We start from the raw sequence: 16,723 nt of genomic DNA, 5'->3' as shown, positions 1-16,723 counted from the left end.
TAATTATAATACAATTAAACAAAGTAATGAGGACATTTTTGGTAAAGGTTATGTAAATGAATCGATTAATCAATTCTTCTGTTTGCTCCTTTTATTCATTGTTAAAAATGGTATTTATTTAGTTTTATGAACCATGAGTTTAAAAAGGTTGAATATAGTAATCTTCATCCAGAAGATCTTATAGAGATTGAATGTAATTTGAAAAGATAACCGGATAACTTCACTTCTATCAAAACTCAAAGTTTAGGAACCAAAATTAGTTTTAAACTTTATTAAAGAAAAATAAATCCTTTAACTCACTATCCCAAAAGGAAAAGGGGTAAAATTTGGAAACTGATATCATAAATTATTTAATTAAACAAAAAAATAAACGTATAAATTCTCTCAAGAGTAATATTCTTTTGCCTATAATATGAAGTAAGTGAACATTATTTGAGACACCCAAAGAATAAAACAAAGACCTTTATTATATGGTACATTGAGGGGGAGATTTTGAGAACAATTAGCATCATTTCAATGAATTCCAGCCTTGAGGAAGCCTCCACTTCCTATGCCAATATATAGACACTCTTGACCACAAAGGGAACCCAAAATTGTAGTCAAGGGGTTCATCCACAAGTCCTCCAACCATCAATGGCAACCAAAGGTACCTCGAGTCTCTAAGATCTGCAGGGTTCCATCGGTCTGCCATGAAAATAAACAAGTTGGGATATGAAGGTACGGGAAGAACAAATGTGCTTTGAGAAAAGAATGTAGCCAATCGAAACATTTTGTTCCCTCCCATACACGGGTTTCCCATTGTCTCCCATGGACCCATTATTGACTCAGCTGCATGTGTTAGTGCCTCATTGGGTGCCCATCCCGTGCACCCTGATGTGACCATATAGTAAGTTCCCTGGTGCTTGAACAAAGCTGGTGCTTCTCGGTGTTGGCCGATGAGAATCCTTCTCGCTACATTGGTCACGTCGAGATAATCTTCTGAGAGAGATCCTACATGAAGCTCACTATTGTCTTCAGAGGAGTAAATAAGATAGGCTGTACCATCATCATCTTTGAAGATTGTCATGTCTCTACTATCACATCCATGGGGTCTTTTGCTGTAGAGATAATCGAATGGACCGGTTGGGTAATCACTGATGGCAACACCAACAGAAGCCTTGGTATAGTTTACATCATCAATATGCATCCACATTACATATTTTCTAGTCCTTGAATTGTAGATTACTTTTGGCCTCTCGAGCACATTCGATTTATGAAGATCATGAGTCTCATCTGTTTCTTCCGCTGTCAAAACAATGCCTTCATTTTTCCAGGTCCACAAGTCTTTGGAAGAGTAGCAACCGACACCTATAATGTCAACCTAATCATAAGAATGACAAAATGTTAAAAAGTGTAGTAGCTAAGGCTAATTTGTTGCATGTGTTGAGAATACATTAGTCAAGTGAAAAAGAAGAGAAGGCAACATAAGTTAATAGTGAAATATTAAAACAGTGAACCTGAATCACATGATGAGCAGAAGACGGTGGAAATGTGATCAATTTATAGTAGCGCAGGATTAAAGAATTTCCGATTGTAAAGTAAGTCACAACCAAACAATTGTTGGTTTTAAGAATCATTAGATAAATATTACATCCTATGAACTGCCTAGTATCAACCACCAATCGTTGGAGCATAGAGTGTTAGCCTTAAAATCAGAGGGATAAAGGAGGAGGGACTCTATCTGATTGAAAAGAATTGATGAAGCAATTAGGGTTGGAGGATTCTCAGATAGCATACCCAATCTTGCACCTTAACAGACTGAAGGTAGAATGATGTGATGGGAATGAAGATTTCGACCAAGTAATATGTTTTAGATAGAAATAACTGATTCAATTAAGGGAAAAAAGTGAAAGAATACAAGTGCATACAAAAAAGTCAAGCCTACAAAAACCCACTAAAGAAGGGTTTCCAACCATGTAAATGTTGTATGGGTAATAATTTACAAAAAGCCTTTGATATTGAAGCCCAAAGAGATCCATGAAACTTCACGGTCCTCACCAGAGACCAAACTTCAATCGTTTCTCTCCCCAAAGAGAATAACTATTTATAAGTATCAAATTTTTTTTTGCTCCATTACTCCTTTTCTTACCTACAAATATATTCTACCAATGTAGATTATATGAAAGATTTTTCATTCTTGCTACTAGTAAAATAATTTTATAGTTCAAGAGACAGGCCTACGCATTTCATCTTCGGTGAGGTTTCTTATTATGCCAAAGTTTCAAGTGTTAGTTGATTAACTCCAGCAGTCTTCAATAGATGATGCTTTTTGGTTGAATAAAGAATTGAAAGGCCTTTGTAAAAGGGGTATTGCCCAACCAATGTAGAAAAATCAGTTTCCGCTGCTGACGTTATTCTAGATATAAGATTTTGGTACTTGAGGTTTTGAGAATATATTTCCAAGGGCCCTTTGACGCGTGCAGGGAGAAAGTACTCGGCTCATGCCATAATGGGAAGTGCCAAGCTCAAGCTTAGCTTAGCCACAAATCTCAATAAGCATTGTCTAATATTTAAGATAATTTCCTATCATCAACTGTCTTTGACTTTAGCGGAGCACTTCAACTTGTTTCCCACCATGCTCTTTAAGTTCCTTCTCTTCCATCCCTAACATTCTTTTCAATTCTGGTCCTCTTTCTCTACTACACTTTCTCCAACCATTATGTTTTTACTTAAACCAGCAAAAGCATAACTTCAACCACTAACAATATATATTTTTTAACAAGAAAATGCTCCACTGAATAAATGAAATGAAACTGATTCTCAGAGAAACAAACTCTGCAAACGAGAGAACCAAACAGAACACAAAAAGGTCCACTACAGAGAACCGAAAAGAACAGAAAACATTGAGTGTACGAAACAAAAAGAAAATGGCAAAGAGGAAGACTAAAAGACCAAACTCACTATAGAAAGCAGCACTTTGAAAAATGGACATGTAAATTGGAACAAAGCCATCTCAAGAAATTTATCACCAAGCAAGGACCACCAAACCCAAACCTCAATGTCAAAAGAACAAGCAAGCTTCAACAAGGAATGTCTAGGAATTCAATGAAGTATTTTCATGTAACTTGAGATGCAAACCTCAATAAGAGAAACAAAATTGCAAGGCGTGGATGAAGAAATAGAAAAATGAGTCTCTTTGTCACTTTCTTGAAATAATGATACTAAACTGACAAAGAATCTTCTGACCAGTATCATCAAATATTAACACGCTACTCAAGCTAACATCTTTTTTTTTTTAATTTTAAGCAACCCTTAGAGAAACATGTCATCATCAACACTACTCAAGCTCACATCAAAAGTTCCATAGGAATTTTCGACATAATGAGAAAGAGAAGCAGAAGCAAAATGCTCCTTTGAAGAATGAAATACTCCTTTAGTGAAAATACCTTCAAAATCTACTCCATAAAGTACTTGTGAACTGTAATCCCAGATGATGGCTCTTGTTCTCATGAGAGATGGAGCCGAATAACTAGAAACCTTTTCTTCGACACAATTTGTCATTTTGGTTCAGAGAACTATGCTCATTGATTGGAGGAAACTAGAGAGTGATGTTCTTTTCTTCGAGTATAGCATTGGAGATAAGTGGCAATAAAACAAATTTTCACCTCTTAAATGCTAAGAGAAGTCTCAAAGCACCCTAAGGGAATCACCATAACGCATCTCATTAATAGACTCTATAAGCATCCCTCATACCATTTGAAGCATGCAAAACTCTGGTGGATGAACTAATAAATCATCAAGATGTGAAGAACAAGTATGCAGATGAGACCTTTCATATTCAATTAGTGAGCAAACTCTGGTAGATGAACTAATAGATCATCAAGTATGTAGATGAGACCTTCATATTCAATACCTGCTATTTCACCTTTTTATCTTCTATTAAATGCCAAATAAAGTTCATGATTAACATGAATGATAGAATATATAGGAGAATCCAACTTTCTTTCTCTTTTCATACTCCTGCAGTATGTACAAACACAACACAACGGTGAAAAATGTGTCACATTTCTTTCTGAAGAAGAATACTTAACACCACCAAGAGCCCTTGAGTTGCACCATTAGTCAAAAGGACTCTAAAGAAGAATACTTACCTTTAAAAGACTATTCCTTTCCTCCCAAAGCCCCTAATGGAGGGAAGGTGTCACACATCTCCAAAGGACTTTCCCCTTGCCGCCAGCTCCCAAGTATCCTAACATTGGGCACTTCCATAAGCCAATCATAAATTTTCTTAAGAGAGCCAGCAATCCACCCCAAACACATTGAAGAAAAACTGCCACCATTTAGCCACAGAAGGACAATGCAAGAACACGTGATTATGGGATTCCTCCTCAACCAAAGGTGACACATAGAAGGAGAGATCATCCTATTTTGGAAGTTGAAACTTCCTTTGAAGCTTCTTGTGGGTGTTCAATCTTCTATATGCTAATGGCCATGAAAGAACTTTCAGCTTTTTTGGAATCTTGAATTTCCAAATTAGGCTCACCATATGGTAGTTCAGTCTTGTCACCCCATAGGTTAGAACCAAAAGTTAGAATGGTGTTTCTCTAACAATGAAAATCATATTTTATCTAAATTCCATTTCTTAAGCTCCCATCCTGAATCAGCATACTCTCAATCGGCTCCAAAAAAGATAGAGAACAAAGTGTACCCACTTCATCCATCTTAAATTTCTTCTCAATGTTATCCTCCCAAAACAGTGAAGTAATGGATTCATAAGTTGGATGCTTCCAAGCATCACAATCCATCTAAAAATCTAACAAGATTCATAAGTTGGACGCAAACCTTATCAAGAGTGGAATAAGGTAAGAACTGATGAACTAGAAGGAAATCAACATAAAACGGTCACCAGAGCTGATACGTCATGTTTAAGAAGATAAAAGACATAAAGTCATCAAAACCACCATGGAGCAATATTTTTTTATTTTTTTAGATAAGAAACATGTATATTCACCATGGAGTAATAAATGACTTCTTTTAATGATAAGAAATGGAGAGATTCATTCAAAGAGCCAAAGACAAACAAAAAACCCAGAGGACAAAGGGATAAGCCATCCTTTGTCCTAAAAGAAGGTTACAGAAAAACCTTCCAGTGTAAACTAAAATGACGGAGTCTCTGGAGTAATTACTAAAAAAGCTATGCTAAGAACTCCAAGTAGAAGCAGTAAGCTACACAAAATAACAAAAGAAAGAAAAAAAAGACTTCTTATCTGAAAAGGCAAAAATGATCAACAATGGAAATTCCCATATATATAATAGAGAAGACACTATCGCCAATAATGGAAAAGGGGGATGATAAAAGACTGAAGTATTGATCAAAGTTTGTTGTTTCCACACAAATTCATAGAGATACACGTCAACTGTTTATGCAATAGGAATTCTTTTTACCTAAGGAAGCATTAGACTAGCAATATAGAAAATGAAGGTAGAGTATAGCTTTTACCCGAGCAGCTCCCTTTTTGTGAGCATGGTAGGTGGGACCATCTTTATACTCTCCATACCAGTAGTATGTTTCAGATCTTTCATCAAATAACACTCCACCTCCATGAGCTTGAATGGGATTCCCTTCAGTATCAAGCCAAACTCTCCCTGGATAATAGAACATACTATCATTTCCCGTGATCATCGGATCAATGGAAGTTTTTTGATCAGGAAAGAATTTGTGCCTAATCTGTGAATCTTCATCAAGAAATTCATCGATCAGTGTGGTCGTTTTCTTTGGTCTTCGCTTTGTTGCACGTGGAGATCTCTTACGGGGAGGGGGAATTTGAATGTTTTCTTCTTCCACCTCTTCAAGTTCAGGAAAGTGAAGATGATGACTTGTTCGAAGATGAATATGCTGACCTATCTCATCCGCAGGCCTTATAGCAGAATATAAGTTCAGCAGAAGAATACACCCCATAAGACTCCCAATTACCACAGATATCAAACATCTGCTCCCCGCATCACAACGTAAAGCAGTTGATTTCCTGTATCTGTTCCTCATCTTCATTCTCTCGTCCTTTTTATCTCCAAGATAATTCAGCATTTAAGAAAATGAAACCTATGAGATTCAACAAATTCAAACAAACATAAGTCACATGATTTCTACAATTGTATAGAGACGAAACCAAAATCCACAATTAATCTCGAAAGTTCATCAACTATTGCAGTTAAATAAAAACTACACCAAATAAACATGATAGACACAAATATGGAAATCTTGATTAGAACATATAATAAGAAAATACCCATTTCGGAAAAAGGGATAAACAAACGATGTAAGACGAGGAAAGTAAAACATCGATGTGAAAATTACAAACCCAACAACCATTAGACGCCAAATTATATCCAATTAGCTAATGAAAATTAAGCATTGATGAACCGAAACCCAGAAACCAAACCCCATCAAACACAAGATACATTCAAAAACAAAGATGAAGACAAAAAGCAAAAAGATCAAGACAATTGAAGAAACATATAACAAACCAATAACAGAAACAAAACAAACCTGAAAACCCACAAACTAAAAACGAGGAAAAGTTCGAAGACATAGGATTCCGATCGTAAAATGAGTCCCGGGCCGCGGCAAGCAGTAATTGGACCCAAATCCTTGCGTTTCTTCTTCTTTCAAGAAGTCCCAGAAACAGAGTCGGCTTCAGAAATTGAGTTAGAGAATGAAGAATTGGAAGAAGAAGAAGAAGAAGAAGAAGGAGTTGGGAAGTTGGATTTGAATTTGGTAAGAATGTGGATGGATTTGGATAGTGACTTCGACTTACGAACAAAGATCTTGTGAGTGTCTTGCAGTCATTTTTAAGAAATGTCTTAACATTTCTCCATAATACACCAAAAATTCCACTACTCTTCTTACGCCTATGACCTAGCTTTTCTTTCCTTTATTTTCTTTCTTTTTCCTCTTTTTGAAATTACAAATATTCCCACTTTTGGGAAAATTAAGTTTCTAGTCCTCAAATTTACAAGTTTTAAATATGTATTTAAAATCGTTTATAATAATAGATTCATTTGGTCCTTCAATTTTTAAACGGTATTTAATTGAGAAATTGATAAAATTAACATTTTTTTTGTTTTATATTTCAAAAGTAGCATAGTTTTAGAAAACTCCTAATTTTGTTTTACTCTAGATCAATCTGATCATCCAAGATTCTTTCCAAATCTTAAAAAATTATTTGAAGGAATTTTTTAATCTCTCTCAGTTGAGTGCATCACCGAGATAGTGCATCTTTTATTAAAAAAATTGGAAATAAAGACAAAGAAACCAAACAACTTAACAAGAGACTTTGGATATAAGAAACATTATAAAGTTGCCCCGAGATGCCCTAAACAAAAGAACATAAGCATTATGTAACATGAGCTAAGATTGCCCCGAGAGGTCCCCAAGTTTTCCTTAATCCATTTTTTGTTTTCTTGGGGTAATGTTGTTTGACTTCTTTGTCTTTATTTTTAAATTAAATAAAAACGCACTATCTCGATGATACACTCAATCGAGAGACAGAGAAATTTTCTTCAAATAATTTTTTAAAATTTGGGAAGAATCTTAGGGTCAATCCCAATCGAGATTGACTCCGAGAAAATCAAAATTGTAAGTTTTCTAAAACCGTGCTGCTTTTGAAATATAAAACAAACAATGTGTTATCATTCAAAAATAATTGTATGATATTTAAAATTAAAAAAATATATCTTTGGATATAATATAAATTTTAGAAATTATTCTTATAATTTAAAATGTCATATAATATTTTAAAACAAAAATATAAAGTGTTTGAAGATCTTTTAAATACATGGATTGAGTTAGGTTGGGTTATCACGTTATTTATTTATTTATTTATTTTTCTATTTATAATATTTATTAACTTAAAATACTTAAATTTCTCTACAACACATTTTAATAACTAAAATTTCATAAAACTCAAATGTTAAATATCAAAATTCAACATATCTATTACAAACTAAAAAAAAAAAAAAAAAAAAAAAAGCTTCACACTAATATGTATGAATTATAATATCTATAAGTTATAATATATATTTTAATAATATTATAAATTTGAGTTAAGATAGATCTATCCAAATCTTTAAAAATATAACCCGAACTCAATCATAAAAAATTCAACCCAATCCAACTCTTACAATTTTGATTGAGTAGTTCGGATAGTCAGATTATTTGAACACCCCTACTTTTAAACTTATTTTAAAAAGTTAAAAAACTAAAAAAGTACGAGACTAAATGAGCCTATTCTTATAAATTTAAAGATTAAAAGATACACTTTCAAAACTCAGATATCCAGACATACGTATTCTCCAAGATTTAGAGACGAAATAGGTAATTTTCGCTTTATTTTTCAATAAAATTAAACTTTGTGTCTATCTAGAACAATATTTTAATGTTTACTCCTATATTTGGCAAGATGACCAAATTTTTACACTAGACTTTCTATATTTTACAAAGATAGGCGTTACATTTAATTATTTAATGTTTGCTATTTGTATTTATTAAGAAGGTTTCATTGGAGGGCATTGAATGATATCCTAGTTAGTACAAGTATTGTTTTTGTGAAAATAATTATTGTCCTTTATGAGATTGAATAGTAAAGATGTTTTCCAATTTTTTAAAAATAATTTAGTTGAAATAAATAATAACAAAATAGAATTGTTAGACAAACTATTACTTTACTAAGTCTTTGACATATGGTGTTCTACGTCCACAAAGTTTGATGGTTTGTGAATGAGGTGCACAATTTTCTCTTTAACTCTAAAAATTATGTGGGTAAAAGAGTAACGTGAACTAACAATGTATGTACATGAGACACGAGTCCATCAATGACTAACAAGATCTAGTACATGGAGCTAGTTATCTGTTATGCGGGTGCTATAAGTTATTGAGTTTCATCCGCTCAGCAACTAATTTATTTTTTTATTAGAAAAGATTGTTGTAGCAAAATGTTGTTTTGGGATATTTTTATTACAACATTGTAATTTAAACATTAATAAGAGAGTAGTAGTTTTATTATAGCTCGTTTGGTAAGAAATTTGAAAACCATAAATTCAATTACCAAAATAATTATCAAGAGATCTAACTTCTTCCATTGCAATTTACAAGTGAGACATTTAAGACTCAATAATACACTACACATTAACAAAAGCAAAACAGTCTCATGCTTCATCAAAGACTCGTTGAATAGCAGCCACTACTCTATCAGCTACTTCCTGTCCAAACAATCTTGGCAAACTAGAACCCAAATCTATGTCAATAGTTTTCTTCTTAACTAACTTATCTCTTTTCTCAAGTTCAACTCTTTCCATCATTCCAACCTCTCTCTCCTTGCAAGCACATTCATCTACCCATACTCGAACTACATCTCTCGCAATGGGACCGACGTGGTTCTTTATAATCTCCTCCATGCGTTCAGGTCCACCTGATTCTGTATCGATACGAGAAATTATGGAAGTTGGAGAAACCAAGGAGCGAAAGAAAAGCGAGGACATGACGTACGGTCGAGTCTCGGGAAGTTCTTCAATGGTTTTGCGATAAGTGTCTAATCTTGTGTCTTCGTAGAAAGATTGGAGATAGTCGGGGTTGAGGACGGGATCCTTTCGAGGAGGAAGATCGAGAATGAGAATGAGGGAGGTTGGAGAGATTTGGATGAACTCTATGAGGAAATTTGGAGCATCAGTTGAAGGTCTCAAGTAGGCAGAAAGGCTTGCTATGTTTAGTGATGCTCCAGTTGGTAATTGACTGTGCAACCAACTTGCCAATATGAAATTGATCTGAGACAGAAGTTTAGAAATTTTAATTTTGTAGCATTACAAGAATGGATCAAATCATAAACAAAACTAGAATTTTTTGTTCAATTGGAATTTATGGGGCATTATAAATTTTGTCAAAATTAGCAAACTTTCAGTAAAGAAGACATACTTCCTTGAATACCAAATGTGAAACAAAATAGATTCAATAGTTACTATTCCTAATGTCAACAAAAAAAAGTTTTTAATTCTTTGGACCTCATATCTTGCAACATAGTCTCATAAGATTAATAAGAGATAAATGTTCAAAGGTCAAATTACAATCGGTCATGAATTTCAAGTTTGTACCTAATAGACCACACAATTTCAACTTTTCTTCCTTTCTTCCTAAAATGACACATATAGAAAAATAGATTAATCTATTAAATTTGAATTTGAATATGAATTTAAATTCTATGTTAAAGAAAATAGAAGACATAATGAATAGGTCAATGCAACAAAATAAAATTTAAAGGGATTATTGAATATAAAAAGTGAAAGTTTGACCTTTGAGACACTCAACTTCACATGACTAATATTTAATCAAGAAAAGAAAAACAAACTTCACACGACTAAATAATAAGATTAGAGTACTAAACATGTAATTTAAAAACTAATATCTATCGGTTAGTCTTGAATTTTAGGTCTAGTTTTTATTTGATAACTACGAATTTAGGTATAAAATTTACGGACGTCAAATTTGAAGTTTGATTTTTAATTTAGCTTTTAAATTTCTACATCATTGAAATTTGAAATTTCTATAATTTCAATTTAGCCATTCATATTTAAAAATTTACACTTTTAACCACACTTCTACTATTAATTAATGTAGAAGAACAAAAGAGTATGGTTAATTAAGTTTTATCATTAATTTTTTATCACTATTAAATTTAATTTTTAAATTAACTACTTAATTGTTTTAAATTAATTAAAAAACACCATTTTCCATTAGGGATGTAAGAATCGAAAAAACCGTTCAAACCGGCCAAAACTGATATAGATTCGGTTTGGTGGTGACGGTTTTTCTACGGTTTTACCCGAACCAAACATAATAGATCCAAAATCGTCCGATAAAATATATATTAAATATTTGTGTTTTATTTCAAAAAGAAATAGGCAATATTCTAAATAGTTGCGGTTCGTGGTATTTGAACAATATTCAAATTGGTTCGAGACTCAAATTGAGTCGAACCGGACCGTATACAACTCTGTCAATTGCCAAAAGTAAGAATTTTAGTTTAAAATCTAGTTAAAAGTGTAAAATCATGAAAAATAAGGCCCTAAATTGAAATAGTACTTAATTAATTTGTAATTAAAACTTAATTAATTACGTAGATCAAAAAACTAGAAGGAAAAATGTATTTTTCTCCGTAATTTAATTAATTTGTAATTAAACCTCAACTTTATTCATCGAAATTTCCCACACCATCGTTCAAGAAATTCGAACCAAACCCCCAAAATGCAAAACCTTCCGAAAATGGAAACTCGAAAGCAGATCAGACCCACAAAATCTTTCAAGAAAGAGATAGAGAGGAATACCGAAGAGTCCGGCGAGCCAGATCTGATGAGAAGAGCGCCTTCCGAAGTCCCGCTCTGATTCTGGTAATACTCAACATCAGGAGGAAGCGTACAAGGAAGAAGACGATCCTCGAACCGATCTTCTATAGCGTTGATGAGATCGGCCATCAGAGCTCTTTGGGAACTCGATAGATGCGGAAATTCCTTCAGCTTCGAGGACGATCCCTCCGCCATGTGTGACGACGTGCTCCTCATTACCCTTGCCGGTTTCCTTGCTCTGAAACAAGATTGTGCTGCTACCAGCGTTGGAAGACTAAAAGGTTTTGCGGATGCATAAACCATCAACGCCATTGGCAGTGAGTTTCATCTCTCTTTGTACGAACGGTAAATGCTTTGTTAAACCCACTGGACAAAAACTTGGATTAGATTATGGGTAGAGAAAATATCTGCTTATGGCCCACTGTATAGGGAAACGAGTGCACCCGATGGAAATTACCAAAATAGACTATCGCACAGCGGAAAAGAATCTCAGCCTCACTCTTCTTCATCTCGCTTCTTTTTTTTCTCACCCACAAATCGGTACTATCGCAACTATCCTTCTGTCTTTTAGGTAGTTTCTTGATTTGAAAATTTATGTATATCTTATTTTCATGTTATCGTAGGTGGAGTTTTTTGTATATATATTGCTTTATAAGTTCTTCGATTATACGTGATGTTCAAATTACGTCGATGAACTCATCATATAAAAGCTATTGTAACTAAAAAGTTTGGTACTGATATTAGATACTCGTGCTGAAAAAGGTGCTGTAAAAACAGAGTAGCCTGTATGGAAAAGATAATCAAACATTATATTAAGCAGTTTTGAAAGCACTTCTAATAACTTGAAGAACTCTATTTGCAACTTCTTCTCCAAATTGCAAAGGCATGCTTTTGCTCAAATCCATCTCAATCGCCTTCCTCTTAATCATAAGATCTCTCTTCTCCATCAAACTTCTTTCATCTTCTTCAAGCTCTCTTCCTCCATTCAAGCACAACTCCATCCATATCCTCATTACCTCCTTCGAGATTGGACCGATCTCCTCCCGAACAATCTCTTCCACTCGCTTGGACTCGCTCTCCTCGCACTTCACACCCACCAAAATTCCCGTCGATGAAACGACTTTACGAAAGTAGAGCGACGACGAGAAGTAAGGGCTCACTTCTGGCAAGGCGGCAAGTCGTTGTCGAAGCTTCTCGAGGCCGGTCTCCTCGTAGTAGGTGGTAAGGTAGTCGGGGTGGAGGATGATATCGGTTCGAGGAAGCAAGTCAAGAAAGAAGATGAGAAAAGTAGGGCTACATTGAACCAACTCGAATTGAAAATGAGGAATGTCATTTGAGGGTTTCATGTAGCCAGCAATGTTGGTTATGTTGAATGCGCCACCTTGTGGTTGCTTTAAGTGCAACCAACTTGCTATCATAAAATCAATCTGAAAATGAAAGAATAAAATGAAATTTCAATTATCATATTCTAAACTTTGTATGAGTTATTTTCAAGTTGAATAAAAGAGTTTATCATATTGTAAACTTAAATAAGAAAGAAACAGAACAACTCAAATGAATTTTGAATCCTCTACTATCTTTTTTCTTACTCTCTAAAAATGAAATAAGAAAATGGAAATTATGGTTTTGCAAAAATGGAAATCATTTCAAACCTTATATTTCCTCAACTCCTTACTCCAGATACTTCTGAAGTGATGGTACCGATCTCCGATGGGAAGTTATAATTCATAACGATGTGAATCAAAATAATAATAATAATAATAATTGTATATTAAAAAAATAACCAACAACTAACTTTGGTAAAGAAAAAGAAATTGGCAACTACTTTTTCAAATTTCCCAAGTTATAGAGAGAAAAAGAGTTACCGGAGAAGATGGAATGCCATGTCGAATGAGAAGAGTGCCCTGTGAGGTGCCGTTTTTATTCTCATAATACTCCACATCTGTCGGAACCGTCGAAGGAAGAAGATGATCTCCTAACCCATTCTCAACGGTTTGTATTAGATACAACATCAGATCTGTATGCGCAGCCGTCAGATGTGGAAACTCCATCAGCTTCGACACTGGCGCCGCCTGCCCACCACTATCCATCTTCTCCGATGACGTCAACGCCGCCTTAAGTACTCGTTGGCTACTTCTTTTTGCTTGGAAACGCAGCGGCGACGGCGGCGGGAGAGGAACAAAACAACAAGCACTCGAAATAAGGTTCGCAGCTAATAAACCCATTTCGCTAATCTCATTGTCAATTCCACCTTTTTCTTTTTCTCTCTCTCTTTCGTTTTAGATAAGCAACCAACAGTTGTCACTTTGGTCACGTAAGTTTATAGTCCAATAATCAAATCCTAATTATATATGGGTCAAAAGTTAGGTGCATCTATCTATCTATCTATTTGCTCCTGGTTTTTCCTATACAAAAACAAAGTGGAGGATGATGAGACATATGGACAAAGATGCACTCTACTCGTCGGTGCGATAATTAACTTCAAAGTGAAAAATAAAGTTAAAAAACAAATTACAATAAAATCAAGTTAGGAAATAAGGAAATAAATTGAAAGACACACAAAAATTGTTTAAACTAATAAAACTGTTGAAAATATTTTTTTTTCTTATGTACGTATTGTAACGCCTCGAGTTATGAGGAGATATAAATGAATCGATATCATATCGAAATGAGAGAGATCCTCAGCGCATGAAAGTAAGGTTAATAAAGACTTAAAAAAATTAAAAGTTACTACCTATATCAACAATGTGCACATTCCTTCTCAATGACTCGATCATATAGTGTGTTTAGCTTAGAGCAATTCGATGTTGGATGATCTCCTGACAATTTTCCTAAGATGCATGTGAATGAGGACAAAATATCCTAAAAGAACTCGTGCACTCTAATAAGACTTTAAGGATGATGTTTTTACAAATTAGCAAAAAGTTTTCCCAAATTAGATATGGAATGGCAGGAATAATTAAGAAATTAGGAGAAAACAACACAATTAAGAAACATAAAAATTTAGGTAGAACACTCTAAAACTATGAAAAAAAACCAAACCAACCTTAAGAAAAAAAGGGTTAATTAAACTTTTAGCCAAAGTAGCCTGATTGGTCGAATCTAACCTTCTTCATTTTGTAACGCCCCGAAGTTCGAGGTAAAATTTTAGTATTTTATGTGAATTTTTCGGAAATTTGAGATTTTGTAAAATGATAAAATAATAGTATAATATTAATTATATTATTATTAATAGGTATTATTATCATTATAATTTTAATATTAATACTTTTTTTTATTTAATATTAATATTAATACTATTATTTAATATTATTATAATTATTTAATATTAATATTTTATTATAAATTATTATTATTTTATTTAATATATATTATTATTTATTATTATTATAATTATTTAATATTAATATTTTATTATTAATTATTATTTAATATATATATATATATATATATAATATTTTTTTTTAAAAAAAACCCTAGACGCGCGCGCCGCCCCCCAGTACTTCTTCTTCCTTTCCCGACGGTCTCCTCCTTCTTCTTCTTCCTACATCGTCCGACGCCGCCGCCCATTTTCTTTTCTTTTTCCTTCCGTTCGCGCGCGTCCCCATCTTCTCCGTCTCTGTGGTGGTCGTCCGTCTCCGTCTTCATCGCCGAAACTCCCCAGCTTCAGCGTTCGACCGCCGCGGCCCGTCCATTTCCGATCTCCTCTCGGGCTCACAACGCCAGCCACCGGCGTGCGCCCCTCCTTCGGTCGTCCGCCGCGTTGAAGCAGGGTCGGTCGTTGAACGCCTCCAAGCTGCTATTCGTCACGGTCGTCGAACGTCGGAGATCCGTCACTCGTGGTTGCCCCGTTTCGCGCTGCAAACCTGACTCGACCCGAGCTAGCCGAGCCACCATCCATACCCGAGTCGAAAACAAGTCGAGCTAAGGACTGAGCCGAGCCGAGCAGCGATCCAAACCGAGCCGAGCCGCGAGCCGGCCAACCTAAGTCGCGAGCTGGCCAACCCAAGCCACGAGCCGAGCCGAGTAGCGATCCGAGCCGAGCCGCGAGCCGCGAGCCGAGCCGAGGACCGAGCCGAGCCGAGCAGCGATCCAAGCCGAGCCGAGCTGCGAGCCGGCCAACCCAAGCCGCGAGCCGAGCCGAACCGAGCCGAACACCTCCAAGCCAAGCCGAGCTCCCTGTTCACCGAGCCACCTAAGCCTTCCTTCCTCCACTCTGGGTCACGGTGAGTTTTCGGTGAGGATTGTTTTGATGATTTCCCTAATGTTGCTATATCCGATTCGAGTTGAATATTGGAATAAGATTTGGTCCTATCTCTCATCCCTTGAAGTTATTAAGGAGTTGACGTTTAAGTTCTCGGGTTCCGCGGCAGGCTTGTTTGGAGATAGCTTTCCTTCCCTTGGGTAAGTCAATGGATGTTGCTTAGGATCATTTAAAATGACTTCTACTAGTGTCATCGATTAAAACCTTCGTGTTTTCGTTTAGGTGGATCCGTTGAGCGTGGACTCGATCGAGGGGCATAACCGAGTATCAGGTAAGGGTTTTCCTACTACTGGACCTCGGATCGAGGCTGGAAACGTAGTAATCCACAGGGGGTTACACGTTAGTGACTGTACCGAATAACTGTATGTGTGTTGACTGTTAAGCATTGTTATTATACTCTTGTCTGATGTAAAGGTAACGCGACCGCTAGTTGTAGCTTGTGTGCTATCGGGTATAGGGAGTTACTTGCTAGTAGGCCCCGATGCTGGATGTTCGGTAGAGTGTGGTTATGTTGATGGGCTACGTTGTAGATTGGAATTTTATGTCGATGGACCTTGAAGTTACGGTTAAGTACGTGGTAGTCATTGGTCTGGACGTTGATCATGGAATTTGGACGGGGAAGGACAGTGAGTCCGATTTTGGTTGGTTAGTTGATTGGGTCTAGGGGTTACCATAATGGTGTGCGAATTGGAAACGCGTATAGCAACTGAGGGTGTAGTTGTTTAAACCTATACTATCTGACCGGCAAAGCCTATGGCGAAATTGTAATATGAGTGTTGATGGGGTATGACTGTGGTAGACGGTTTAGTATGGACTGAGGGGTAACGGTTAGCTTCATCTATGGGGTAGTGTACCTTACGTATATGTGCATCCTGCGGGAGTACTAGACTGATATGTGCATCCTTCAGGAGCACTAGACTGATATGTGCGTCCTTCGGGAGCACTAGACTGATATGTGCATCCTTCGGGGGCACTAGACTGATATGTGCATCCTTCGGGAGCACTAGATTGATATGTGCATCCTTCGGGAGCGCTAGACTGATAGGTGCGTTCTATGGAACCACTAGACTGTTATGTAGGGTACCCCTG

At 35.7% G+C, this 16,723-nt stretch overlaps 3 protein-coding genes across 3 annotated transcripts; all 3 read right to left on the bottom strand.

Annotated features, from left to right (window-relative positions):
- Nucleotides 1-325: 325 nt before the first annotated feature.
- On the bottom strand, nucleotides 326-6,881 carry LOC103497430 (uncharacterized). The gene is made up of 3 exons (XM_008459626.3): nucleotides 6,527-6,881; nucleotides 5,480-6,079; nucleotides 326-1,360 (listed from the first exon to the last, which is right to left on the bottom strand). The coding sequence occupies exons 2-3, from the start codon at nucleotides 6,062-6,064 to the stop codon at nucleotides 509-511; spliced, it is 1,437 nt and encodes a 478-aa protein (XP_008457848.2). The 5' UTR covers nucleotides 6,065-6,079; nucleotides 6,527-6,881; the 3' UTR covers nucleotides 326-508.
- A 2,210-nt stretch (nucleotides 6,882-9,091) lies between these two features.
- Nucleotides 9,092-11,866, bottom strand: LOC103497431 (red chlorophyll catabolite reductase-like). Its single transcript, XM_008459627.3, has 2 exons — nucleotides 11,353-11,866; nucleotides 9,092-9,798 (listed from the first exon to the last, which is right to left on the bottom strand). Exons 1-2 carry the CDS (start codon nucleotides 11,680-11,682, stop codon nucleotides 9,184-9,186), a joined length of 945 nt encoding a protein of 314 aa, XP_008457849.2. The 5' UTR covers nucleotides 11,683-11,866; the 3' UTR covers nucleotides 9,092-9,183.
- A 217-nt stretch (nucleotides 11,867-12,083) lies between these two features.
- Nucleotides 12,084-13,753, bottom strand: LOC103497432 (red chlorophyll catabolite reductase-like). The gene is made up of 2 exons (XM_008459628.3): nucleotides 13,236-13,753; nucleotides 12,084-12,797 (listed from the first exon to the last, which is right to left on the bottom strand). Exons 1-2 carry the CDS (start codon nucleotides 13,593-13,595, stop codon nucleotides 12,183-12,185), a joined length of 975 nt encoding a protein of 324 aa, XP_008457850.2. The 5' UTR covers nucleotides 13,596-13,753; the 3' UTR covers nucleotides 12,084-12,182.
- Nucleotides 13,754-16,723: the final 2,970 nt, after the last annotated feature.

This window comes from Cucumis melo, chromosome 11, assembly GCF_025177605.1.
Source record: "Cucumis melo cultivar AY chromosome 11, USDA_Cmelo_AY_1.0, whole genome shotgun sequence".
Lineage (NCBI taxonomy): Eukaryota > Viridiplantae > Streptophyta > Magnoliopsida > Cucurbitales > Cucurbitaceae > Cucumis > Cucumis melo.
This window is presented reverse-complemented; position numbering and strand designations above follow the sequence as displayed.

What these genes read in the sequence shown, in the direction of transcription:
- LOC103497430 (XM_008459626.3), bottom strand. Translation starts at nt 6,064, where the DNA reads ATGCTGAATTATCTTGGAGATAAAAAGGACGAGAGAATGAAGATGAGG. An exon ending in ACAAAAAGGGAGCTGCTCGG is followed by an intron (nt 1,361 to 5,479) that starts GTAAAAGCTATA and finishes TCTTATGATTAG; the next exon opens with GTTGACATTATAGGTGTCGG.
- LOC103497431 (XM_008459627.3), bottom strand. Translation starts at nt 11,682, where the DNA reads ATGGCGTTGATGGTTTATGCATCCGCAAAACCTTTTAGTCTTCCAACG. An exon ending in CTGGCTCGCCGGACTCTTCG is followed by an intron (nt 9,799 to 11,352) that starts GTATTCCTCTCT and finishes CTTCTGTCTCAG; the next exon opens with ATCAATTTCATATTGGCAAG.
- LOC103497432 (XM_008459628.3), bottom strand. Translation starts at nt 13,595, where the DNA reads ATGGGTTTATTAGCTGCGAACCTTATTTCGAGTGCTTGTTGTTTTGTT. An exon ending in ATGGCATTCCATCTTCTCCG is followed by an intron (nt 12,798 to 13,235) that starts GTAACTCTTTTT and finishes TTTCATTTTCAG; the next exon opens with ATTGATTTTATGATAGCAAG.